Source organism: Panthera onca, chromosome D4 (assembly GCF_046562875.1).
Source record: "Panthera onca isolate mPanOnc1 chromosome D4, mPanOnc1 haplotype 2, whole genome shotgun sequence".
In the NCBI taxonomy this organism is placed as follows: domain Eukaryota; kingdom Metazoa; phylum Chordata; class Mammalia; order Carnivora; family Felidae; genus Panthera; species Panthera onca.
This window is the reverse complement of record NC_138351.1, coordinates 57,859,803-57,887,330: the sequence shown is the minus strand read 5'-3', so window position 1 is coordinate 57,887,330 and position 27,528 is coordinate 57,859,803. Positions and strand designations below refer to the sequence as shown.

At 38.6% G+C, this 27,528-nt stretch overlaps 1 protein-coding gene across 3 annotated transcripts in view; it reads right to left on the bottom strand.

The window, feature by feature from the left end:
- LOC132663248 (phospholipid-transporting ATPase FetA-like) overlaps positions 1 to 27,528 on the bottom strand; it is a 107,053-nt gene that overhangs the window by 54,531 nt on the left and 24,994 nt on the right. For all 3 annotated transcript variants that reach the window (XM_060609399.3, XM_060609398.3, XM_060609397.3), the window contains exons 3-7: positions 25,250 to 25,312; positions 10,377 to 10,435; positions 6,071 to 6,184; positions 5,181 to 5,279; positions 3,294 to 3,355 (exon numbers count right to left, since the gene is read on the bottom strand). In XM_060609399.3, coding sequence (XP_060465382.3) covers positions 3,294 to 3,355; positions 5,181 to 5,279; positions 6,071 to 6,184; positions 10,377 to 10,435; positions 25,250 to 25,312 — 397 coding nt within the window. The remainder of the gene's footprint in view (positions 1 to 3,293; positions 3,356 to 5,180; positions 5,280 to 6,070; positions 6,185 to 10,376; positions 10,436 to 25,249; positions 25,313 to 27,528) is intronic.

Here is a 27,528-nt window from a genome sequence, read left to right as displayed (position 1 = left end):
CCAACATGGGGCTTGAGCTCATGAGCTGCAAGATCATGACCTGAGCCAAAGTCAGATGCTTAACTGAATGAGCCACCTAGGCACCTACTTCCCTTGGTTTCAAGTGTCATCTTTATGCAGATAAAATATAATATGTTTACTTATTTTGTTACTAATTTTCAAACCTGCTATATAGTACTGAAGGGGAATAGCTACAAGAGTTGGAGAAAGACATCTGAATATCTGTTGTATTTTGCTTTACTTTGTTTTACTTTGCACTCTGTCAGCCGTCATTTTCACCAGTAAAACATGGCAAGAAGGACTACAACATTCTGGCTTCTCCTGAAGAATTAAAAGCTTCTATTTTATGATACAAGGAGCTGTCAAACTATTACCAATTTGTTCCTGAACATTATAACAATCATGTGTCCCAGATTTAGAAGAGGGGAAGATATTCCTTTCTGACTTAAAATATTCAGTACTGTTGCGCCATAAGCACATTTTTAATATCCAGGCATTGCATTCTAACTTCTGGTTTAGAAAATATGATCAGAGGGGCACCTAGGTGGCTCAGTTGGTTAAGCATCTGACTCTTGATTTTGGGTTAGGTCATGATCTCACAGTTCCTAAGATTGAGCCCCTTGCATCAGGCTCTGTGGCGACAGCACGGAGCCTGCTTGGGATATTCTCTCTTTCTCTCCCCACCCCCTCCCCTGCTCATGCTCTCTCTCTCAAAACAAACAAACAAACAAACAAACAAACAAACAAACAAACCAAAAAATAGATCAGAGCTAGAGCTAGAGAAGGCAGTGTTTTGATTCCAGAAGAGATCATTCACATTATATTCTGTTTTATGTGAATGGTACCTCCTGAAGCTCTGTAACATACTGGTACTTTTCCTACTACAAACACTCATAAATGGTAGATATAATAAAGTGAACATTCTTTCCCAAAGCAAGGCTATGTTTACCACAAAGTAGAGCCAGGAAAAAAATTAAAAGGTCAGCATGTTCTGAAGTTCTTGCTCTGAGTGAGCGAAGGGATTGTCAATCTTAATGATTAGCAATTAGTTTTAATTTAGCTCACTAGAGGGATAGGGCATGAAGCCTTAGGATCTTGAGAGGCAGTGAGTTGGAACTAAGGACCCCTCATAAAGCTCTGAAAGGACAACAACATTAGGTAAAAGGGGGTCTAAAAAAAATCAACCCACTGGCAAGAAAGTTTGTCTATCTTACTCTAGAGGGTTGGGGGTCAGAGAATAGAGGATTCTCCCCTAAGAATCTGTAACATTGTGAGGTGTGGGATCCAAATTTACAATTCCTCAAAATTAGGTTTCAGCAGGTGATATCCTTGAGTTACTTGGCAGAAGCAAACACAAAACCCCTCAGAAATGGTACAACCTCAACCCAGGACATTTAGAATTCTCATAAAGAAAATTCTACCAACAATGTGCTTGTAGCCAAAGTTATTGAGAAATGAAAATGACAGAAATCACAACTTGCAAAACCAACTTTTTCAATAGCAGCTCTACTGAAAACCATGTGTTCTAGAAAAGACAAGCCACTTTCTGAAACACAGACTGTTTCAATAACCAGCTTCACTGAGTGAAAAAGTCTAACAAGGCCCTGCTTGTGACCTCCCATCCTAAAACCACTCTATGGAAAATTCTTTTCCAATAGTCTTTCGAAACCCAAGTGCTCAAACTACTTGGGGAGTTCATTTGATGAAATCCATTTGGTCAGTAACTCCCTAGCCTAGCAAATTTCTAATACACTCAGTTTTGTCTTTTCTTTTTATTTCTATTTACTTTCTTCCTTTCTTTAAAATTTTCTTTTTTCTTTTTATTGTTATTTTAATGTTTACTTATTTATTTTGAGAGAGAAAAAGAGAGCATGCAACATGCTCAGCCTGAAGCAGGACTCAATCTCAGGACCGAGAGATCACGACCTGAGCCAGTATCAAGAGTCAGATGCTTAACAGACTGAGCCACCCAGGTGCCCCTTAAATTTTCTTTTTAATCATAATTGTATTTTTTGGTGGCATCTTATGAGAGGCTTCAACAGACCAAAACACTTGAGGGAATAATCCACCATGAGTAAGAATTAGCAGCCTCAATAAATAACAGAATTAAATGCCCAAGAACTTCACATAATAGAATTATATGATTAAAACCATAGCTCCTGGGTATTCTGTAGGGCCACTGTGAAAAAGACTGGACTTCAATTTTGAATTCCTTCAAGTTTGTACTAATTTGCAGTCATGCTACTGCGCACACTCGTCATTTTTTCTTTTATACAACCTTTATTGGTTGACTTCTTCCCCATCCCTTAAGACCTAGCATAGACGTTACCTCCTCCAGAAAGTCTTCCTTGATTTCTTTAACTAGCTATGATCATTCATTTTTTATTAATTCCTATAACTTCTTGTGTCTCTTATGACAGTCTTCATATTTTGCTTCATATAGGAATTATGTCTGCCTCACTGCTTTCCTGCCAAAGGTAAATTGCTCAAATTTTGTAGGATATCATCAAATATAAACATTTACCTATTGACAACACTTTAGATAGCTATGACCAAACACCATAGTGATGGGGTCAAAACCAATACTTTCTTTAGATTGTTAACACAAGATGACCTGATCAAAGACTATTTAGTAGAATGGCCAATAAGCCATGTCAGAATCTACTGATGTTCTATTAATTTTTTTTTTTTTTTTTTTTTTTTTTTTATTTTATTTATTTTTGGGACAGAGAGAGACAGAGCATGAACGGGGGAGGGGCAGAGAGAGAGAGGGAGACACAGAATCGGAAACAGGCTCCAGGCTCCGAGCCATCAGCCCAGCGCCTGACGCGGGGCTCAGAGCCTGACGCGGGGCTCGAACTCACGGACCGTGAGATCGTGACCTGGCTGAAGTCGGACGCTTAACCGACTGCGCCACCCAGGCGCCCCTCTACTGATGTTCTAAAGACAGATTTCTATCTCCATGCTGACCACTGCACTAATAATAATCATTTATATGTCATAAATTGTTAATGGCCTTAATATATATTATTTCATTTTCATTTTTGCCACAATCCTCTAAGGTAGAGAATATTATCTTCACTTTATACATAGGAAATACGAGGCCGAGAGAGGTCTGAGGTCACATGGCAAATTCAGGGTATACTAGCTCTAGAAACAAATTCTTATGTTCAACCCTAGGTTCTTTTCACTGTCCTGAATTACCTTTCCAAAGCACTCAGCACATCTAGCTTTAGCAAGGACAACCTTAAGCCAGAGCTTGTCCTACCTAAACTGATTTCTCTACAACTTACCTGCCATTCATCAGCACCATTACAGAACGGTTGTTGACGTGATTGTCATTTTGGTGCCTTTTCTAAAATTACACAAGAAAATGTTCAGGAAATGGGAAAAGAGTAAATTGCATGTAGAAGGTTAATAGTTTAATATTTTGAAATATTACCCAATGTACTTCTTATTTATAATTTTTCTTTACCTCCCAAAGCCTTTCTACCATTAAAACCAGGGTAAGAGGCTGATTGTCTCAGAGAAGATGGGAAAAAGTCAGAAAAAGAACCAAGGGAGAAGAAAGAGACAAAATCTTGGTTTTAAATATCAAAAGCCAAAGCCTGGGGGAATGAGAACAAACAATTTAGTCAAAAGTCACAGAGGAGAGAATGAAAAATGATGGACAGGACTAGAGTCTCACACACCTTGGTAGGAGCAGGGAAAGTTAAGAATTCTCAAACTTTCCCCCACCATAGTCAACATATAGAAGCTTCTACAGTAGATACAATAAGGAAAGAGCAACAAAGATCTTCTATTCAAAGACCAAATAGAAGAGGGACCAATACAGAGCATGTACTGATGCTCACATGAATATTCTACTTCCAATTGAGGTTACTCCCTGGGAAAACGGCAGGACTATAAAAAGGGCAGAGAGAATCTTGAATTTGTCAGAATGCTTATCTTAAAGAAACTGAGTTCTAACCCAGAAGTAACTGGGTTATCCTGAATTGGCAAATCTAGCTTTCAGCTCTCAATTAAAAAGGTTCGGGATGGCGGGGTGGTAGTTGTGAGTTATACTGAGTTCAGTTATAGAGAAATAAAGTTATATTTTTTGCACATCTGAATTGTGACTAAAATTTCAACCACTACATGGCTAATTCTGGGTTTAAAAGAGTTGCAGAGTTAAAAGTCTAAAGAAACATCCTGCTTGCAAAGTTTGGTCTAAAAATCTATTCTGGTGGGGCACCTGGGTGGCTCAGTCAGTTCAGCGTCCGACTTTGGCTCAGGTCATGATCTCGCGTTTCCTGAGTTCAAGCCCCACATCGGGCCCTGTGCTGACAGCTCAGAGCCTGGAGCCTGCTTGGGATTCTGTGTCTCCCCCTCTCTCTGCCCCTCCCCTGCTTGTGCTCTCTCTCTGTCTCTCAAAAAATGAATAAATGTTAAAAAAAATTTAAAAATCCATTCTGGCAAAATCAGAAGGACTCTCTGAGGGAAGATGGAGGCAGGTCAACAGGTCTGACTTTCTAAATCCCACTAGCAGACCTGGTACTGGGGCGGTATGCTGACCATTTGATGTTGTAAGGAGCAAAGAGGATGCCAAGCAGCACTTGTTGGAAGCCAGTTTTTCCCTCCAAGGCCAGGAAAGGAGTTGGCCTCTGTTTATGTTGTGAAGTGCTCTAAAACCAGAGAGTTCCTAGCTGAGCATCCCTGACAGAAGTGAAAACTGGAAAGGGAAATAGGGAGAGCTAGAGAGGAGGAGGGGAATGTGGAAAGGGGAGAAGAAAAATAAGAACAGGGCAATGAGGGAGGAGTGGACAGGGAGGAAGGGAAGAGGAATATAAAACTTGGAGAAGGAGGAATGGAGGAAGAAAGATGAGAGAAAACTCAGAGAAAGCAAAGTGAAGGAAGAGGGGGATTATTAAAAAGGAAATGGAAGGAAGCCCGGAAAAGGGGCTAAATGGTGGCACTGGAAGACAGAGAACAGCCTTGCACTGCCCCTTTCTGGCCATGCATAGACTATCAATCTTGAGGCTAAGGGAATTACATTTTCTTCTGGGATGGTTAAGGAAGCAAGGAAACATCTCTTTTAATTCAGTGCTTCTTCCTAGCACTAGGTAGTTCTGGGAAGTCCCTTTTGACCCTCCAGCCAGACTAGGTCAGTGAAACACTAGAGGCCCAGGAAGCCACTTCACCATGTCATCGATGGCATCCTTCACTGCTGTTATGGACAACACCACCATCAGGGGGATCACAGTTGTGTACCATGCCAAGGAGGAGATCTGGGGAATCAACTGTGAGAGGGAAGGAGGGAGAAACTTAGGTTAGAAAGCTTAAAGGACAATGTATTTCACCTCAGCACCACCCCCACCACTTTCACCTCCACAGGTTCATAATGATTTCAACTATCATAGTTGTTTTCCACTGTTGTGGAAATATAAGTAATATAATATAGGAGTAAATATAAATAAACAACTCCCAAGAAAGGATGAAAGAAGAGGATATGGTAAGTTGCCACCCATCTGTACTGAGCTTCACTACTTTTGTCTTGATGGCAAAGGGCTATTTCTCCTCTGATAATGAAGGTTCTGGCAAGGAGCTGTAGGGGTTGGGAGATAAAAGTGGACATCGGAAAACCATATCCCATCCCTCAGCACAAGGGGAAATGAGAAAATCTGTCCCTCTCTCCTAATTTGGGCCGACCCTGCCCTGCTTCCTTGCCCTGTGCTTATACTCTTATGTTCTAAATCATTCTCTTTTCTCAGAATTCCTCTGTTAGCTTTCTGTCAGGGAGGCTGGGACAACAAATGAGGAATGGGGTTGTAACTATGGTTGGGGTAAAGAGTCTGTGGCCTGCTGGGTCAAGCTGAAGTGTGGCCATGCAGTCATGATGAGGGAGCTCCCCTTCCTTGGGATTCAGTGAACTTGTCCTACTCTATAGGACCAGCCTGACATTCCAGCCCATTCATTTGCTGGTTATCCAAAGAGACATTTCTCAGTTTAGGGAGGGGAAGAACTGATTACACAACCAGGCCCCAGAGATACTGATAAAATGCTCTGTGGAAAAGGCCCCCAAAGTCAATACCTGGAGGAACAGCAAAACGAGGAAATATGCATTTGCAAGTCTCTGGAATTGTTCAAATAGGTTTAGGGGCAAGAAGTTAAAGACATTATATCTTGAGGTCTTGATGGTATTGTTCTGCAAGTAAAAGAAAACAAGTGCAATTAGAGGAACAAAAGACTCCACCTCCTAATCTTAACAAAAAAGACCAAAACCACTCCTTGAAACAGGAAAAAGCCATAGTTCCTCCACCATGGGGTGAGTGAGAAGGGGGGAAGAAGTGTTTGTCCCCTACTTTTCTTTGAGACCTAGAGAATGCAAAGAAGGCAAGGCTGATCAATATGGGATTATTCTGAGGCACAGAATTCTTTCTTTATTGATGCTATTAATAATAATGATAATAAAATCAACAATAAAACTTACATTTACTGAATATTTACTACATGCAAGGCACTATTCTAAGCATTTTATGTGTAGCAGTTTATTTAATCCTCATAACAACCCTCTGAGGAGAGTACTACATGATCACATTTTTGAGGATGAGGAAATTGAGGCACTGAGGTGAAGTTATTTGCCCAAGACCACATAGTTAGTTGCCGAGTTGGGACTATGCTGTCCCCTGAATCCCATAGCCATCCAAATGCCTTCATTTCATAGAATCAGAGATCCTTTAGTATCATCTTATGGGTGACTCTCTGGTCCTCCTTAGCCCTAAAAAGCAAGTCTGCCATTTGTATAGAGCTCTCTAGTGAAGTTTTTCTAAGCCTGGCAAACTCAGTTTGGTGTGCTTTTACATATTGCTTTCAATGCTGAAGGATGTCAGATGCCAAAAGCGAATTACTCTTTCAACCTTAGCCCACTGGAGGTTCCTACAGTGGTCCCTATGGGAAGACACTTGCTTTTTACTTGTCCTGAGAGAGTCTGAATAGTTGTGGTTTATATGATTTTGCTGTGTGAAAATGAGAACTTGCTCCCTTCTCAATCCTGATCTCAGGATGTTGGCAGGACCATCTTACTTTCTACCTTTGTGTCTTCAATCATGTGACTTAAGACGTTAGAACTTGAATATAATAGCTCAAGAAAAGCAAAAGAATGAGACCAAACAATTTCCTAAGGATAGGGCTTCTCCCTACCTCCTCCATCTATAAGGCCAGAACAAAGGAAAACCCACATGCAGTCCTGAAGTAAAGATATTGCTCAAGTATGAAGAATCTTGCTGGAATCTGCCTTGGGAAAGCACCAGAGGCCTTCTCTTGGAGAATTAAAACCATTTAGTCCTAAGGTCAAAACTTGACCAGCAAGCCTAGATCCATTATTCAGTCAAGACTCACCCATATATTTCCCTAGGGAAGAGAAGTTTGTCATAGAGCTTAGGAGTTTAGAGATCTTAGTTAGAAACTAAGATTTCTTTGGTGTTTTCTCCATAATTTTCTAGTTAATAATCAGTCAAACACTATAGATTTCTCAAGGCTTGCTCTGTTTATAGCCCTATTCTGGGCTCTACTAGTGGAGGCTGAAAAAAATTAAAGATCTATCCCAGAGAAGCTCATAGGTCTGTCTTGAATGAAGTTCTAATTAAATGATCGCTATCAGCCCTTCTAACCCTGAGAATATGCTATTCTAACATGGAAAAAGTTTTCTTTGATCATGAAATACTCAGACTTTCTCAGTGTCTAAGTCCAGATGGTTCTGGTACTTGGAACCGAAGATCTTTTGATCTTTTGCCTTGCTGTAGCAGCTGCCCTTCACTACCGATTTTCCATTTGATTTTATAGCTGATTAATGTATTTAAGTTTCTACTCACTTTGTAGCACTTGTTTAGCAAACAAAGACAAAAGCCTTGCTGATTCTGTCTCAAGACAGAAATATCAGTATTTCTTTACTAACTTGGTAACTAGAGTATTTTGCTCTACTTTTAAATGCTAGGCCAGAAGTGGTATCTAAAGAATGTAGAACATCTGCTTACCTATGAGTTTCTTCAGTGTTTTGTTTTGTTTTGTTTTTTGTCAGATGTGATAAAATTTAAGCATAACAGAGGTGGTAGATTTTGGTTTGGGCTATTTGGGCAGTGAAACCTGCCTGTTGGCTAAATGGGGGAATAGATAACATAAGGCCAAAGCCATAATGGGAATCAGTAGTTGAGGGCTGAGGAGAGGAAAAGGAGTAGGAATGGAAGAGAGTAGAAAAATAGGAGAAAAATGAGCAATGGGCCGTGGAAATGACATGGTTGTTAAATATATAAGAATAGGTCAGATCTGCTTATTAATTCAGCATATATGTATCAAATGCCATTATGTGCCAAATATTGCGATACAAACTGTGGATGCAGAGATGAATGAGACTTATATCCTTTCTTCAAGGGGCTATAGTTTCTTGGACAAAGAGAGTTAACATTATTCACAAGTATATCTAACTCCCATAACCACCATGTAAGGTGAACATTATCAGGCCCTTTTCATTAGAGGGAACTCAAGATCAGAGAAGGTAAAAAAAACATGCCTAAAAATGCAAGGTTAGTAAGGAGTACAGCTGTGCTCAAAAGCAGGTCTGTCTGATGCCAAAACCTAGCTTCACTTCTCTATAGTGCCTCTTATACATGCCTAGAAGGTAGAAAGGGGGGAAATCTGCTTCCATGGCCATACTCTGAACACTGTTATTATCCAGAACTAACTCAGAAATCATAAACTAAAAACATTGCTTATATAACTGTAAATATCTAGAAACAATCCAAATGTCAATTTGTAAGAAACTGGTAACCTAAACTATGCTAAATCTGCATAGGAAATACTACGCAGGTGAAAAAAGAAAAAAGGAACAAGCTATTATGAAAGCATCTTGACAACTTAGGGTTCAGAATAGTGTAAGAAAGGGGCACCTGGGTGGCTCAGTTGGTTAAGTGACCAACTTCGGCTCAGGTCATGATCTCGTGGTTTGTGAGTTTGAGCCCTGCATCGGGCTCTGTGCTGACAGCTCAAAGCCTGGAGCCTGCTTCAGATTCTGTGACTCTCTCTCTCTCCCTGCCCCTTTCCTGCTCATGCTCTTTCTCTCTCAAAAATAAATAAACGTTAAAAAAAATAGTGTAAGAAAGCGGATTTGCTTTATTTACACAAAGCACTGAATTCCTAAGAAAGTAATAAAAGTGATTCCCTATAGGGGGCAGATGTGGGCAAGGATAGGTGCTGGTGTATGAATTTTAAATACATAACTTTTATGAGCTATTCATAAATAAACAAGTGAAAAATGAACAGTCCAATAAAAAATCGGCAAAGATCATTAACAGGTAGTTTCCATAAAAAGAAATAAAAAAGTTTAATTAACATGAAAAGATTATTGAACTCACTCGAAATTAAGGAAAGATAGACAACAAAATGTTTTTTCATTCAAGAGCCTGGCAAAGATGAAAAAGATTGATAATACCTAGTTGGGCAGGAATATGGAAAAACAAGCAGTCTCTACTGTAGGTAGAAATATAAATGGATATAATCTTTTCAGGGAGAAGTCTGACATTGTGCATCACAATTTTTACTGTGTTTTCTTTTGGTCCAGCCAACTCACTTCTAGGAAATTCTCGTAAGATATATTCATATAAATGTGCCAAAATATATGTATAATGGTGTTCATTCAGATAAATGGTTTGCCATTTATCGTAGCAAAACACTGGAGACTATTTTATGTTTTTTTGGAGGGGGCACCTAGCTATGAATGGAAACATCTTATTTTAAGGTTTATTTATTTTTGAGAGAGAGACAGAGAGAGAGAGGGAGACACAATCTGAAGCTGGCTTCCAGCTCTAAGCTGTCAGCACAGAGCCTGATGGAGGGCTTGAACTCATGAACCATGAGATCATGACCTGAGCTGAAGACAGATACCTAACTGACTGAGCCACCCAGGCGCCCCTGAATGGAAACATTTTTAATGTTCATCAATAGGAGACTGGTTAAGTAAATTAAGGTATATTGATAAGAGTGGAAAACCATGCCACTATTAAATGTATTGGGTAGATCTATATGTATTGTCATAGATAGATGGGTAAGTGGAAAATAAAGTTGAACTATGGTTTCATTTGTGTAAGAAGCAACTATAGGATCTCTTTGCTAGAAGTGACATATGAAACCCCAAATCTGAGATCTATTCTCTCCTGAGCCTGGGTCATTAGAACTAATTTTGGTTGTTCTAAGACCTCACTGTACCAGCCCTTGTTGTATAGGAGTTTGAAAGTAGAATCTATGCTGTAGGATCTACATCTACAATGAATTCATGCCCCACTCACAAAGTGGAATATTAGAGAATACCAGCCCCCTTCTGAAGTAACTGGAGGCCCGATACTCACAGGATATCCAAACCTAGTATTGAATTCTCTGTTGTTGGCTTGCAGATATCTCTCTTGTTCTGAAAGAGAAGAGAGAAATGATAAGGATAGCCCTCTAAAGATCAGCCTGGGATGCTGACCACCAGTGAAGACTTCACTAAATCTTCACACTTTCTCATTGAGGATTATGTCTACAAATGGGATTTTCCTGGGGTGTCTGGGTGGCTCAGTCAGTTGAGTGTCTGACTTTGGCTCAGGGCATGGTCTCAAGTTCATAAGTTTGAGCCCTGTATCAGGTTCACTGTTGTCAGTGCAGAGCCTGCTTCAGATCCTCTGTCCCTCTCTGCTCCCCGCCCCATCAAAAATAAATACACATTAAAAAAATTCAATGGGATTTTCTTTCTATTTGAAGAATCAAGAAATACAATAAAAATAAAAATCCTTAAGTGTTAAAGTTTTCTGGAGGCAAAATGACAACAAACTTTTGAGGACTTTTCCACCATGAATGCCTCTAGTAATTCTAGATTTTGTCTCCACAGACAATAGGATGGCCTGTACCAACATCACTGCTAAAGACAGAAACTCAGCCCTCTCTTATCAGTCAGTTCCAGCACCTTATTTTAAGGTATCTGAAGTTCTTCCCAAGGCAGTTTTACCTAACCTTGCTAATGAAATTTAAATCAATAAATTATTAATGAGCATCTATTGCACACAGGCCAGTGTATCTGAAGCTGTGAGGGGATAAAAAGATGAGTAAGACACGGTCCCTGACTTTCAAGGGACCTGAAGTTTAGTGGGAGTGAGACTGATAACTACAACACATGCCAAAATCATCATATCAACATACAGAAGTGTTACGCACTATTTCAAATTGTGAGCCCATTATTGTGTTATGAAAACTCTTCAGATAGATTTTATTACTAGACTTTTTTGTCCTGAGTGAAACATTCCTATAGTCTCTTCAATTCTGCATTAGTTCAATAAGCATTTACTAAGTTCTTGCCAGGTGTCAGGCTTCATGCTAGGTCCTAGGGTTACATTATTCCTGATCATACTGGGATTCCTATTCCTAAAGGGGGAAGACAAACATTAAAAAAAAAATCAATCTAATGTAAAAGCAGTGATATAGGTAAGAATAGGGTGTTGCGGTGCACAGAAGAAAGTCAAGGAAAGTGGGATATGGAAGTGTTTCTAGAGGAGAAAATATCTTAATTATTTAAATGAATATGGTATGAGTGTTTCCCAATTTTCTTGAGCTTGAATGGTATATATACCAAACAACCCAGAATTTGGCCTGAAGAGGTGACACTGCTGCTAAGCTTTCTACACTTAGTGCTCCTAGAAATTCCCAGACTGTTTCCACAGAATTTGTCTCCTCAGAGAGTGCGTTCTAGCAACCCATCTGCTTCCGAATTATACTGAGTATCTATTTTCTTCCAGCCCTCTAATGTCTTTGACTCATGGCTTCCAAAATTACAAAGAAATTTCCTTCTTTGGTTCTCAAAGATTCTTCCTCTAGGCTAGAGACTCCTACCTGACCTTGAATTCACTCACCTCATCCTTTAATAGAAGTCTCTGGTCCCAGGTCCTAGAAACTTAACACTGCAACTATTAAATTTTTTTTTTTTTTGGAGATATAACTCACATAAACTTCACCACCTTAAATTGTACAATACAGTGGTTTTTAGTATATTGATGAGGCTATGCAATCATCACCACTAATTCCAGAACATTTTCATCACCCCCAAAAGGCCCCCCAAACCCATACTTCTAAGTCCTTCGTTTCCCCAGTCCCTGGCAAACACTAATCTACTATCTGTCTCTAGGGATTTTCCTATTATGGATATTTCATATAAATAGAATAATATGTGGTCTACTGTGACTGGTTTCTTTCATTCAGCATAATATTTTCAAAGTTCTTTCACATTACAGCATGTATTACTATCTCATTCTTTTTCATGACTGAATAATATTCTATTCTATGGACATGCTGCATTTATTTATCCATCATAAATATCTGCCTTTTTTCCATCTTTTGGCTATTATGAATAAAGCTGTTATGAACATTTATTTGTGTACAAGTTTTTTTGTGGACGTTTTCATGTCTTTTGGATATATACACGGGAGTACAATTTCTGAGTCATATGGTAACTCTATGTTTAACTTTTTGAGGAACTGCAAAATGGTTTTTCACAGTAGCTGCACTATTTTACATTCTCACTCACAACATAGGAAAGTTATAATTTCTCCACATCCTCACCAATGCTTGTTATTTATTTTTTTTAACTATTTGAATGGACATGAAGTAATATCTCACTGTGGTTTATTTTATTTTATTTTAGACAGAGAGAGAGAGAGAGAGAGCATGAGCAGGGGAGGGGCAGAGAGAGAGGGATAGGGAGAATCTTAAGCAGGCTCCACACTCAGCCACCCTGGGATCATGACCTGAGCTGAAATCAAGAGTCGAACGCTCAACCAACTGAGCCATACAGGCACTCCTCATTGTGCTTTTGATTTTCATTTCCCTAGACTAATGATGAAGTTGAGTATGTTTTCATGTGCTTACTGAACATTTATATATTTTCTTTGGAGAAATGTCTGTTCAGGTTCTTTGCCCATTTTTAAACTGGGTTGTCTTTAATAACTCTTAACTGAGTTATAAAAGTTCTTTACATATTCTGCATAGAAGTCACTTATTACATATACAATTTGCAAATATTTTCTCCTACTCTGGTTTTAAATGCCACTTTTAGGGGAGTACCTGGGTGGCTCAGTCAGTTAAGTGACTGACTTCAGCTCAGGTCATGATCTCCTGGGTGTGTGAGCCCCATGCCAGACAGGCTCTGTGCTGACAGCTCAGAGCCTGGAGCCCACTTTGGATTCTATGTCTCCCTTTCTCTCTGCTCCTCTCCTGCTCACACACTCTCTCTCTCCTTTAAAAATAAGCATTCCATAAATAAATAAATAAATAAATAAATAAATAAATAAATAAATAAGCCATTTTTACAATGTACTACATTCTAACATATTGAATGTGATTCCAGGTTTTCTATCATGTTCTACTGTTCTACCCATCTTTTAAATTATATAACTTTTAATACAGGATAGAAAGTCTTCTATTTTTACTTTTTAAATGTTTGTTTATTTTTGAGAGAGAGAGAGCCGGAGAGGGGCAGAGAGAGAGGGAGACAGAGGATCTGAAGTGGGCTCTGCACTGACAGCAGAGAGCCTAATGCGAGGTTCGAACTCATGAACCATGAGATCATGACCTGGGCTGAAGCCAGACGCTTAACTGACTGAGCCACCCAGGTTCTCCACAGGTCTTCTTTTTTAAAGTCTTCTTGGCTATTCTTGTCTATTTTCTCTTCTGGATAAACTTCAGAATAATTTTGTCCAGGTCCCTCAAAACTGGAGTTTTGATTTAGAGACAAAGACAGAAAATTGTATTCACCAGAATTCTGGGGATGAATGAAAGTGGGCTATCAGATGTGGCAGAGCTACCCCCATGTGAAAAACAGTCAGGTCTGAGAAACGACACTGCTATTTCTCAAGAGGTTAAGATCATAGACTTTTTTTTTTTTAAGTTTTTATTTTAATTCCAGTTAGTTAACATACAGTGTTATATTAGTTTCAGGTATACAATATGCTGATTTGGCACTTCCATACATCACCCGCTACTCTTCACAAGTGCACTCCTGAATCCCATCATCTATTTAACCCATCCCTCTAATCACTTCCCCTCTGGTAACCATCAGTTTGTTCTCTGTAGTTAAGAGTCTGTTGCCTGGGGTCTCTCTCTTTTTCCCTTGGCTCCTTTGTTTCTTAAATTCCACATATAAGTGAAGTCATATGGTACTTGCCTATCTCTGACTGCCTTATTTCACTTAGCATCTCTAGCTCCATCCATGTTGTTGCAAATGACAAGATTTCATTCTTTTTTTTTTTTTTATAGCTGATTAATATTCCTGTGTGTGTGTGTGTGTATTGCATCTTTCTTATCCATTCACCAACTGATGGACACTTGGGCTGCTTCCATATTTTTAGATATTGTAGATAATGCTATAAATACAGGGGTACATGTATCCCTTTGGATTAGTATTTTTGTATTCTTTGGGTACTCAGTAGTGGAATTGCTGGATTGTAGGGTAGCTCTATTTTTAACTTTGAGGCAAAGTTTTCCATACTGTTTTCCAGAGTGACTGCAATGGATTGCATTCCTACCAACAGTGCACAAGGATTCCTTTTCTCCATATCCTCACCAATACCTGTTGTTTAGAACAGACTTTTGAAAAATAGCTGAGGAGACAGCCAATGATAAGACAAGGACTCTTATGGTTCTTCATGTAATTTCCTCTGTTCCTCCTTTAGTCATCAGCAGAAATTACTAAACAACATGAAGTCATAACATGAATAAAATTAAAAAAAAAATTTAATGTTTATTTTTCTGAGAGAGAGAGAGACAGAGAGTGAGACAGAGAGTGTGAGTTGGGGAAGGGGCAGAGAAAGAGGGAGACATAGAATCCAAAGCAGGCTCCAGGCTCTGAGCTGTCAGCACAGAGCCCGACGTGGGGCTTGAACCCACAAACCATGAGATCATGCCTGAGCCGAAGTCGACACCCAACCAACTGAGCCACCAGGCGCCCCACATGAATAAAATTTCTTATAGAAAATACCTAAGGGGCCAAAGTCTGCACATTGGGCAGTGCAAAAATACAGATTTATGAGGAAGTTCAGGGATTTATACAAATTATGGGAAAGGTGAAACTGGGATGTTTAGCTGCTTTTGCCCTAGGATATGAGAGATTATACAGATTAACTGGGATGAATTGACATTTTTGCACTATCAGTCCCCCACTCAGTGACACACTATATATCCCTGTGAGGAAGAGAGTTGTTGGTGTACCCCTGGGAAGCCACTCTTCTATGCATTGTGATCATACCTGTATAGTTACCTTGCTAGCAATGCATATGAGTCTTCCCTGGGCTAGGTTTACCATCTTTCTATGCACCTTGTAGTATGTTCTACTCAACTAGTGCAATTCTTTCTCATTATTTCATTCCAATGATTACAAGGATTATGTGAATAAAGATGGGGGAAGTTGAAACGGAACTGGTAGGACCTTTTGCTGTGCCTTGGTTTGGCTAGTTAGTGGCTTATTTACAACTTTGTGATATAAGACTTTCAGTTAACCATTGTAGCTTAGGTTATCCAAAAAAGTAGAACATGTATGGCTTAGATAATTTAGCTGCATATAGGATTTAGAGCTGCTGGTTGGCCTATACTATTTGTGCAGGGACATTTTCAGTGGCCCAGATAACTGCCCGATTAGGGCAGAGTACCAGGACAGCATTGGTGTTTCTACTAGTGTTGAGGTTATCCAATCCCTGAGTAGGCTAATCTTCTACTGTGTTCATAATCAGCTCAGGCAATGATAAGTAAAATCAGTCTCTCCCATGCCATGTGCCCTTCTAATCATATCCAAAAGACCCAGCACAGTCTCTCTGTTTATTAAAATATATTTTATAAGTCTTGGGGCACCTGGGTGGCTCAGTCAGTTAAGCGTCTGACTTCGGCTCCGGTCATGATCTTGTGGTTTGTGGGTCTGAGCCCCACATCAGGCTCTGTGCTGACAGTATGGAGCCTGGTTGAGATTCTTTCTTTCTCTTTCCCTCTCCCTCTTCCTCTCTCTCTCCCTCAAAATAAATAAATAAATGTCAAAAAAAAGAAATGTTTAAAAAATATTTTATAACTCTTGATAAAGTTCTATTCTAATATTTTCTTATTGAATTTTGTATTTCTTATTAAATTTAATCCTAGATATTACTAATTATTTTTAACTTACTAAAGGTCTAACAGGTTTTTCCAGCAACTCATCTGGCTGCAGTAAGCTATTTTCTCTAAGCCCACCAAACCCTAAGAGATACATGGAGTCCAGGCTCTGCACAGAAATTTAATACATACCTCCCTCTTTGAGTTTGAGAGTAAAGCAGGGGCACCTAGGTGGCTCAGTCGGTTAAGGATCCAACTCTTGATTTCAGCTCAGGTCATGATCTCACGCTTTATGAGTTTGAACCCCACTTTAGGCTGCATGCTAATAGCATGGACCCTGCTTGAGATTTCCTCTCTCCCTCTCTCTCTACCTCTCCCGCACTCACTCACACGTGCGCACATGCATGCATGCATGCTCTCTCTCAAAATAAATAAACTTAAAAAGCGAAAAAAGAGTCGAGTAAAAGAGGTAGATCCCAAAGTTCAGAGCCTGAGCTGGTGGAGACAGACTGAAACTCCATATTGGGGGCAGGATTAACCTTTACATAGTTCTGGCTCGTTGATACCGGATCTTCCATGAAATAAGAGAAAGAAGAAAAGAAAGGAGGATTTCCATCAGGAAAGGAAGAGGAATTGAGGGCTAGAAAGTCAGATTTCATAAGACACCACTAAAAAAGGAAAAGCAGGAATGATGAGAAAAATGGTTTAAAACATCAGTTGGCACAACCATCTAGGAGAAGAAATTCAAAGTCTGAGAGAGATAGAAGACAAGTGGAAGGAAAGAAAGTCATCTCTGAGATAATAAAGGCAGGAAGACAGTTATCAGACTGATTAATAAAAGATTAATTCAAGATTCTCTAGGGCTTGTGAATACCACTGAGAAAAGACAGGGATGACTAAGTGTTTTCCCTGTTACTTGTTAAGTCAAAGTTCATTTCTGTTTGGCTGAAACAAGAGTGACAAAATGTGAATTATGGATGAGAGGTTAGAACTACAGAAGACTGGAAATTAGCTTAGACAAGGAAAGTCTAAGAGACAGTCTCATTAAAGAGGTTCTGGCTATGGAATTCAAGGAGACAAACACCTAGTTGGACCTCTGGTAACTGGAAAATGTGTCTATCTTTGGTAACTAAAGGGTTAGTTTACAGTCTGTGGATTGAAGGCCTAGTTTCAAAAGGACATGTGCTGAGATGAGAGCTGGACTGTAGGTGGTAAAATAATTGAACTGAAAGGGCCAGAATACTGGTGAAGCCAGGCCACTTGGTATTATAAAATGTGCAGTGGACCTAGAGTTTAAAACTATGGCAGCCTCCAACAGGGGTTAATGACATGAGCAACTGAGGCTGCCAGGGTTCAAATCTCAATCCTCCACTTACCAGCTATGTAGCCTTGAGGAAGTTACTTAACCTTTCTGAGACTCATTTTTTTAGTCTGTAAAATAGAAATGATAATAATACCTACTCATAAGGTTACTGTGAGGATTAATAAATTAAGGAATACAAAGCATTGTTTTAGAACAATTCTTGATATATAAAAATGCTTAGAAAAATTTGGCTATTCTAGACTGGGCTTTGCGACTAAATTGTTAAGTGACTTAGGGCAAGTCACTTTCTACTTCTGGGTTTTAGTTTCCTCATATGTAAAATGGGGTAATAAAATCTTACCTAAAATGCTAATGTGAGGGTTAAATGAGAGGGAAACTATAAAGTGCCTATATAATTTCTGACACATCAAAAGTGCTCATTAAATGATATTTTTTTGTCCTTTATCTTATGCTATGTCAAGGAGATTCCATAACCATCACTGATACAGTTGTCTGTGCCTAATGGATTTTGAACTTTCAGCTATCTCCTGTGGATGTACAAAGCTAATCTAGCCAGTAGAGGAAGCCACAGTCCAGTGAGGGGAACTCTACTCAGTCCTTTGGTGGGATGGTAGTAGAAGAGAAGTGTCAAAATAGAAGCAGCCTCCGTCTTAATGTTTTGATTCAAATGCCAGGGTGATAAACTTAGCTCTTATGCAATCTTGATGTAATCCAATTTCAGGTTTTAGGTGGTTAAAGCTACAGAAGATTACAGATTAGCCCAGACAAGGAAGTGGCAGAAACTAAAAAGGAAAATGAGGTCTATAAGAGACAACTAGAGAAAGAGGCACACTGAAAACAAAGTAACCAGGAGGAAAAAGGAGGAAGGGAGAAAAAGAGAGGAAGGCCAGTTGGCGAGGTGGCAATCAGGTTTAGGATGATCTCAGCAAATATCTCCTTGCTCACAGTGAGAACTCAATCACAAATGGAATTTTCCAGCTAAGAGGAACAGTGAGATGATCTTTAGGAGTACAAGTCTCATAGATTACTTATGTGCTCTCTCCTTACACTGCCAGACTCCTAAATCATTTAAGCCCAAGTGCTAGTGGGAGAAATTCAGCAATGACCCCTTATTGTCATTCTAGATCAATAGGCCTAGGTGATTTCACCCAAGTAACCTAATGTACGTAGCTGAAATTTTCCCATCTCTAAAAAAGAAGTAAGGATAGCTGCCAGGTGAAGGATAATTGGCCAATTTCTGTAATTTCTGGTCAGATTAGTTGGAGTCAGTTTACTTTAGGAAAACTCGAATTTCTTAGATTTCAAATGATCACAATTTATCCTACTGTAGTCAAATAGCATAATTTGAAACATTATATAGCTACCAGTAAATTTAGCTAACCATATGACTTCCAGTCTTGGCTACACACGAAAATTTTTATACTTCCTCTCTCCAGACTGCATCTCTTAGATATCTGGAGTTTAGCCAACAGATGATATTCCCATCTGAGGAATGGTACATAGATTAGCTAAATGACGTAGCAGAGAGTCACCATGAGCAAGGCTGGGTCTGTAGTCCTGTAGAATAAGCAGTAGCTCATTTGTTTTCTCATCACTACTTCATTATGTTTCAGGTTCATATTTATTTATAATACCATCTTCTCCCACTAAGAGCTACTTAAAGGTACAGATCATATATTTCCTTTAATTTTGTCTTTAAATCTCTGTATTCCACTACTTAGTTCAGCATTAGGCCTTGGATTAATGAAGATTCATTGAATGAAAAAGGACACAAGTGAATTGATATTTGAAAACATGTTTTATTAAATTGTGGTCAGATTTCTGTCTAAACCCCTCCAATGGAGGATAATCACCTCCTCCTTGTGGGAGTATCTACATAATCACAGAACAGCTGGGCTGGAAGAGAAACCTCAGCTAATTCTTTGTTGATCTTTCTAGGCTAAGGTCAGCAAACAGAAGGATATTCAGCATGGCTGAAGAGGGTGGGTAGAGTGCAGTGTCAAAAAGAACCTGGAGACTCATACATCCCATAACAGGAAGCCTGCATTTCCTGAATAAGTGGCACAACATCAGGAATATAGTCAATTATATTGTACGAGTGATGTATCAATGTATCCACATACTGGGACAGACGCAAGCTACACTTGTGGTAAAGAGAGCATGATGTACAAACCTGTCGAATCACTATGTTGTACACCTGATGCTAATGTAACATTGTGTGTCAACTATACTCAAATGAGAAAAAAGAAAGAAAAGGAAAGAAAAGAAAAGAAAGAAATGAAGTTTAAAAAAAAAAAAGAGGTAAAACTGTTGAGGACCTGAAAAGGCAGGGGAAAAGGGAGAACAGTTTCAGACTGGAGGAAGCTGAAGAGCCAACAGGAGCATGTGTTCCTGGAAGGTGCAGTATGTCAAAAAGGAAGAAAAGACTATTAGGGAAGTTGGTGAAATTTAAATGGAGGTTGAATGATGATGTTATATTAATGCTGATTTCCTAACTTGGAGGATTATATGGTAGTTAAAGCAGCAAAGTATCCTCAATGTGGAGAAATATACACTGAAGTATTTAGGGATGGTGGGGTATCGTGGATGCAACTTATTCTCAAAAGGCTCACAAAACAACTGATTATTATATATAAATATATGTAGTATGTACACACATACACACACGGATGGAGCAAATGTGATAAGATAATAGCAATTAGGAATCTGGGTGAGGTGAATATGGATGTTCTTTGTAATACACTTGGAATTCTTTTGAAAGTTTGATAATAAAATCACATTTTCTTCAATTAAAAAAAAAAAAAAACAACCTGGAGAGGAAGCTCACTAAAGTCCTGAATGTCATGAAAAGTCCAGTTCTTGAGCTACTATAACTCTTCTGGTACCTCTGCCTCTTCCCGTCTCCTCCATAGCTTCACTAATTCTTGGGTCTGAGTTGAGCAGAAATAAGGCTAGAATTGCTCAAAGGACAATCAAATAGTGATAAAAGAAAATGAAATAGTAATAAAACAAATAGAAAATCAAAATAGTAATAAAAGCAAAAACAAAACAAAACACCCCACCAAGTCCTAATTTATTAACACAGAACATTGGTCAGCTGCTACAATTCAGGATATGATCAAAACTAAAGGCCCTACCCACTATTCCTCTTGTAGACCTTTGGTTTCTTCCCTTTCCTTTCAAGGAAGATATTACTCTAGGCAGATGGAAGTTGGGAATGGTACTTTGACCCTCTGACATCATTTGCAAAGTTGAGCATGATTTTTTTTTTATCAATAAATCAATTTATCAATAAATCAATTTATTAAAGGTAAAATCAATCATGTTTGATTGAACTGCTAGATATCATTTTCATGGCTTCCTAATCATAAAATCTTCCTGGGATAGGAGATGAGAGATTGGGAAACTTACAATAAAGGCCATTAGTTAGAAACAAAAGGCCATTCACACAAAGCTGGATCTAATTGTAAATCCTGGTAACGCTAAAGAAGCAAGTTCACTCTAAGAGATTCAAAGTTAATCTTCTTTGTCTAGTGTTGCCAGATTTAGCAAATAAAAATACAAAAACAAAATATGTTCCAAATACTATATGGGACATACTTATTCTAAAATTTGTTTCAGTTTTTACTAAAATTCAAGTTTAGTTGGGCATCATGTACTTTATCTGGCTGCTCCTGTTACTGAGGTCAGGGAAAGTTCCTAAAAATTAGTTCAATTGTTGCTTTAAATTTTCTAAAGAAACATAATTCCACAAACTAACTCTAAAAACTTTAGATGTCTGTTTTATTCTAAATAATTTTATTGAGCTATACACACAATTCACCTATCCAAAATAAAATGTACAATTCAATAGTTTGTACTATGTTCAGAGTGATGCATCATAGATGTCTACTTTTTGTATTTGTTTAAATGTGGTATTGTATATGATTCTATTACTAAAGCTCTAAATGCCACAGTATCTGCTCTAAATGCCACAGTATCTATCCCCCTCCTCCTGTTTTTCCCATTTTTTTTCTGTCCTTTTCTTTTAACTTCTCTGACTTCCCTTTGTGATTACACTTTTTTCTTTAATGATTTTTCAAATAATCCAAAGTAACACATAAATGTGTTTTAACCATAAAAAGTCTAAAATCAGAAATATAAAGAGAAAAAATAAGTTTCCTTTCCCTTTTTCTCCCTTTCCCCAAAGAAACCACCATTAACAGATTGGTGTATATCCTTGGCAGAGTATTTATGTATAAACATATACATGTATACTTTCCAGGACAGAGGAAACTCTGTAAGCACTGTTCTAGGCAGACAATTTAGTAGAACCACACAATATATATCCCAAACAGTAAAGCATCAATTCAAGATAGGATATAAATAAGACTTAAAATGAATTGGAGAGACCCAAGAGAAAGCTTGGGTCACACAAAAGCTTATACATGAATGGTTATAGCAGTATTGTTCATGATAGCCCCCAAATGAAAACAACCCAAACGTCTATCATCAACTGATGAATGAATTGTGGTGTATACATACATTGGAATGGTATTCAGTCTTACAAAGGAAGGTAGTACTGATATATGCTACAACATGAACCTTGAAAATATTAAGCAAGAGAAGCCATTCACAAAAGGCCAGGCATTATATAATTCTATTTATGTCATGTCCAGTATAGGCAAATCAATAGAGATAGAAAGTAAATTAGTGGTTGGTAGGGGCTGGGGAAGGCAGGAATTGGGAATGAATGCTAATGCGTATGGGGTATCTTTTTGACATGAAAATGTTCTAAAATTAATTTATGGTAATGGTGGCACAATTCTATGAATATATTAAAAAATCACTAAACTGGGGGTGCCTGGGTGGTTCAGTTGGTTGAGCATCTGAATTCTGCTCAGGTCGTGATATCACAGTTTATGAGTTAGAGCCCCACGTTGGGGCTCTTTGCACTGATCCAGTGTGGAGCCTGGATCCTGCTTTGGATTCTCTGCCTCCCTCTCTCTGCCCCTCCCCCGCTCATGCTCTCTCTCAAAAATAAATAAAAAACATTTTAAAAAGTCACTAAATTTAGGGGCGCCTGGGTGGCTCAGTCGGTTAAGCAGCCGACTTCGGCTCAGGTCATGATCTCGCGGTCCGTGAGTTCAAGCCCTGTGTCGGGCTCTGTGCTGACAGCTCAGAGCCTGGAGCCTGTTTCAGTTTCTGTGTCTCCCTCTCTCTGACCCTCCCCCGTTCATGCTCTGTCTCTCTCTGTCTCAAAAATAAATAAACATTAAAAAAAATTAAAAAAAAAGTCACTAAATTTTATGCTTTAAAAGGGTAATTTGATGGCATATAAGTTATATCTCAATAAAGCTATTATTTTTAAAAACTTCAGAAAACACTGTAAGAATTCAAGAAGGAAAGATGATGTGGAGGATGGGGGCAGGGGAGGCTGGTGGCTGGAACTGGTGAAAGAAGCTTCATGGAGAAAAACTTGCACTAAGCCTAAAAGATGAATATAGGTTCAATATAAAGGTAGGAGACAGGTATCTAGGCAGGAAGAAGAACCTAATGAAAAGTTTGGTACTGAAACCAGACAGGTTGTATGATAGTACAGAGGTAGGAAGAGTCTGAAGAAAGCAGGAGAAAAGACTGTAAAATCAGGTCTTTAATGTTAGGCTGATGACCTTACCTGAAAAGCAATCCCAGAAAGATTTTGAGCAGGGAAAAAAAAAAACAAAAACAAAAAAACCAATAGAGCTGGAATTTCAGAAAATTAATATGATGAATTTACAGAAGAACAGATTGCATTCATAAAATGACTTAAAATATTGCTATAATAGTCAACACTTCAAAATGATGAGAGCCTGAACTAAGAAAGCAGTAGAAAAAATAGAAAGGAGAGGGCAGATAAGCAAGATGCTAGAACCAGTCAATATTCACTCTAGGTACTATAAGTTTTCTAATCAGAATAGGCTGATAGCCTAGAAAAGGACAGAGGCCAAATTACTGGGCTTGCCACTGTTATTAACTCAAGCTAAAAGGACATCCTAGATGGACCAGTACTAGTTGCTCACTGCTCAGGCCTAGCTTACTTGAAGGGATTTAGGCCAGGGAAACTGATTTCAATTATTTGTCACTAGTAAAACTTTGGACGTTTGAAATAACCCATGTTTATAAATATTCAAGTTCTAAATTATCTTCTTGAACAACAACAAAACCATCAAAGTTCCTGTATTTTTTTACATAAACATTTACTTAGTGTTTACCATATGCCAGATAGTGTCCTAAGTTCTTTACAAATACTACTTCACTTAATCCTCACAACATACTTACGCGGTAGCACTACTACATATAGCCTGATTTCGTAGATGAGAAGCTGTAGCATAGAGAAATTAAGAGATTTTCTCAAGATAACAGAGTAAGTGGTAGAACTAGGATTCAAACCTAAAAAGTATGGCTCCGGAATCCATGCTTGAACCACTATGTCTCCCAAATGATCTTTACTTCATAGCACTTATTGTAGCTGTAATTTTATATTTCTCTGTGCTATTATTTAACATGCTATGACTTAATTCAAGGCTGTCCTTCATTAAAACATAATCTTCATGAAAGCAGGGATTCTGTCTGGTTTTGTTGCCATTGTATTGCCAGCATGTAGCCCGGTGGCTGGCATTCATTTGATGACCAATGAGTATTTGTTGAATAAGTAAATCAGTCTTTATTGATGATCGCCACATTCCTCATTTGCTTTGAACTTACTACTCCCTAAAGTATTCTGCTCTCTATATTTTCTGTTCATAAGACGATGTAGGAGAAACTGGTCCATTAGTTTGTTTTCCTCAGCCTTCTTTCCTTTAGCAGTTCTGAGAGTAGTAAAGGGCTCCCTGGTTTTTCCCTCAGTTGAGAGTTCCCTAACTTCCTCTTCCTGGAACTAAAGCCTATGCCCTTGGGACGGAACTCTTCTTTCTGGAACTAGGGCTCATGCCCTTGAAATAAGTTCTCTCCAGGAATCGGACAACTGCACAATGACAGAAAGTAAAAAAGTTTTAGTGTGGCCTGAAGTCAGTGACCTAATTTCATTCTCTGCACTTTTTTCGTTCCTCAAAAGGAAGCCTAAATATAGAAATACATTCTGGCTTGCTTTTTCAACATTTTATGTCAGAAAAAAAATTTTTTCATGTCAGGCAGTTCTAAATATAGAACTACATTCTGGCTTCCTTTTTGAAAATTTTATGTCAGAAAATTTTTTTTCCTCATGTCAGGCTTGGGTGTGATTACCTCAGCTCCCTTTAGTATTTGGACTCACCAAAGGAGAACATGGAAGTGGTATGGAAATCCTCCCTCACACCATAGCCAGACCTATTTGCTCTGTCCACAGAGAGGCTGCAAAGGATGACCTTATCTGTTTCAGCAACCTTTTTTCACACTGACCACTTCTTTTTAGCATGAGGCAGTTGTGAAGGATGGGGAGAGAAAAAGGAACACAAGCTTTTCTGGTGAACCTCCAAATAAAAGTACAAAATAAAAGTAGAAATAAAAGAACAAAAGATAAGATTAGAACTACTCAAATTAGAATTCTCAGATAACAAAACAGTGGAGCTTATACTTGTAAGTACAAAGTATTTACTTTTGCAAGGTATATTTCCTTTCTTGTTCAGTTGTTTGGTAGATTGGAGGTTTCATTGATTGGTGGTTTGATTGATATGGTGGCCAGTCTGTTTATCTGTCATATGTACATGGGTGCACACGCATACTAACTTACTTTTTAGAAGCAATAAAAATGACATACATACTTACTTATTTACTGAGTAAATATTTACTGAGTTTACCTACCTCCATCTTGCCTTTCAAATAGAGACATTGCACGGTAGTGCCAACTATAATTCCATGGAATTTCTGTAAAGGAAATAAAAAGATTCAGAATAAAATTTCTCATGCCAATACCATTTCACTGAAACATGTGCTTAAGACACTTGGTACTTGTTCTCAGAAATCCAAAATAATCTACCTCTAAGACACATATGCTAAATTTTAGAATTCATTTCATATGTTCTCATCATAAAGTTATATTTTCAAAGCTTGGCAAACAGATTCTACTTTCTGTCAACCAAGTCTGAGCTGATGACTACACTTTGTCAGAAAAATTATCTGAGACAGATCATTGGAGATAAGCAAAAGAATTACCAGGTGATCTCTTAGTGAAGTTCTGGGTTTATGCTTTTGGTTAGTTTTTTTGTTTTTTGTTTTTTTTTAATTTTTAAATGTTTATTTACTTTTGAGAAAGTGACAGACAGAATGTGAGTGGGGGAGAGGCAGAGAGAGGGGGAGATAACACAATCCAAGGCAGGCTCAAGGCTCTGAGCTGTGTTCTCAGACACAGCCTGACACAGGGTTCGAACCACAAACCATGAGATCATGACCTGAGCCAAAGTCAGATGCTTAACCAACTGAACCACCCAGGCACCCCTGCCTTTGGTTAGTTTTCTATAGATTTTTATCCCATAGAGATACAAATATTTTATGTCTTGTGAAAAACATAACTCCAGGGGCGCCTGGGTGGCGCAGTCGGTTAAGCGTCCGACTTCAGCCAGGTCACGATCTCACGGTCCGTGAGTTCGAGCCCCGCGTCAGGCTCTGGGCTGATGGCTCAGAGCCTGGAGCCTGTTTCCGATTCTGTGTCTCCCTCTCTCTCTGTCCCTCCCCCGTTCATGCTGTGTCTCTCTCTGTCCCAAAAATAAATAAAACGTTGAAAAAAAAAAAAAAAAAAAAAAAAAAAAGAAAAACATAACTCCAAAGGTTATGACTTGTGCACTTTAGGACTTCAATTAGTTTTATGTATAATTCAGAAATCTTAATCTTTCTTCATTAAACTGCCTATAAATACTTAGCTTCTACACTTTCATTTAAAATGATCTTAAGATCTTACTGATTATCGCATTAATTAATGAGTTAAATAAAATATTTGACACCTGGTTTTCTACACAAAAAAACCCTGCTTTTTTCCCCCTTCTTTCTCTTTATCCTCAACCCAGAAAAGGCCAATAAAGTATATTTATTTTAATCAATTTCTTTCAGGTCTCCCAAGTCACCAAGTGTGGATAAGCCAAGACTAGAAAAGTCTTTTCATCTTAATCATCCCAAATAAGATTAGATGGGGGGAAAACTCATATCTTGAGGGAAATGTAAACTCTAAGTAAAAGGATATTTCCAGCTAAGAGATGTTCAGCTATCAGGAAAAAGCACAACCAACTGGACAACTATGATTTGGAATAAGAATGTATCTTCCAGTTCTGGTCTCTGTGAGGCCCAAGTGACTTCATTAAGGATAAAATTCATATTTCAATAATCTAGGCAGGGTTCCATCAAATAACTTTGGGAGCCAGGAAGTTAATAGCAGGTAGTTAGATGTAAAACAACAGGAAATGAAATACTGGGTACTGTGACAAATTGGAGAGTGCATGCATCCAAATTAAAAAAAAAAAAGAAAATTAAATATTATGCAGACTAAACAAAATTACTTTGTGCTTGTTGGCTACAAGGCTTGTATCCCAACCTAAAGTCTGTTTTTTCTGTCAAAAGAACCTGTGTTCTCCTAACTAATGTTAGCAGTTCTAATATCACCATTCTCTAGGCACCCAGTTCTACTCTTAGTTGTGTACACCTCCACAGTAGGCTTGAGTTTCTATTGCTGCCAAGAAAGATGAGCCAAGAATGGGATATCCTGAAGTCCTGGCTTCTCTCCAACCCCTGCAGGGCCACCAGCAGCTTTTAGAGGGTAGTCTGGCCAAATCCACACAAGGAGCATAGCTAGGAATGTGAAATGGTTATAAGGAACATAATGGCCAGCCAGAGACCTGAGTAATGACTGTTTAGTTAGAATCAGGAACTCTGCACGCACATCATATTACATAGCAGCCAACCGGAAAGTACATTTAAGCTGTTAAACTGAGAGGGGGAAAAAATACAAACCTCAGAGGAGGAGCAGAAGAATGTGAGGGAAGGGAGGAAGGAATGGAATGTGGAGGGAGGGGAAGGGAAGCGAGAGAGAGAAAAAAGAAAAGGAAAAGGAGAAGGAGAAGGAGAAGGAGAAGGAGAAGGAGAAGGAGAAGGAA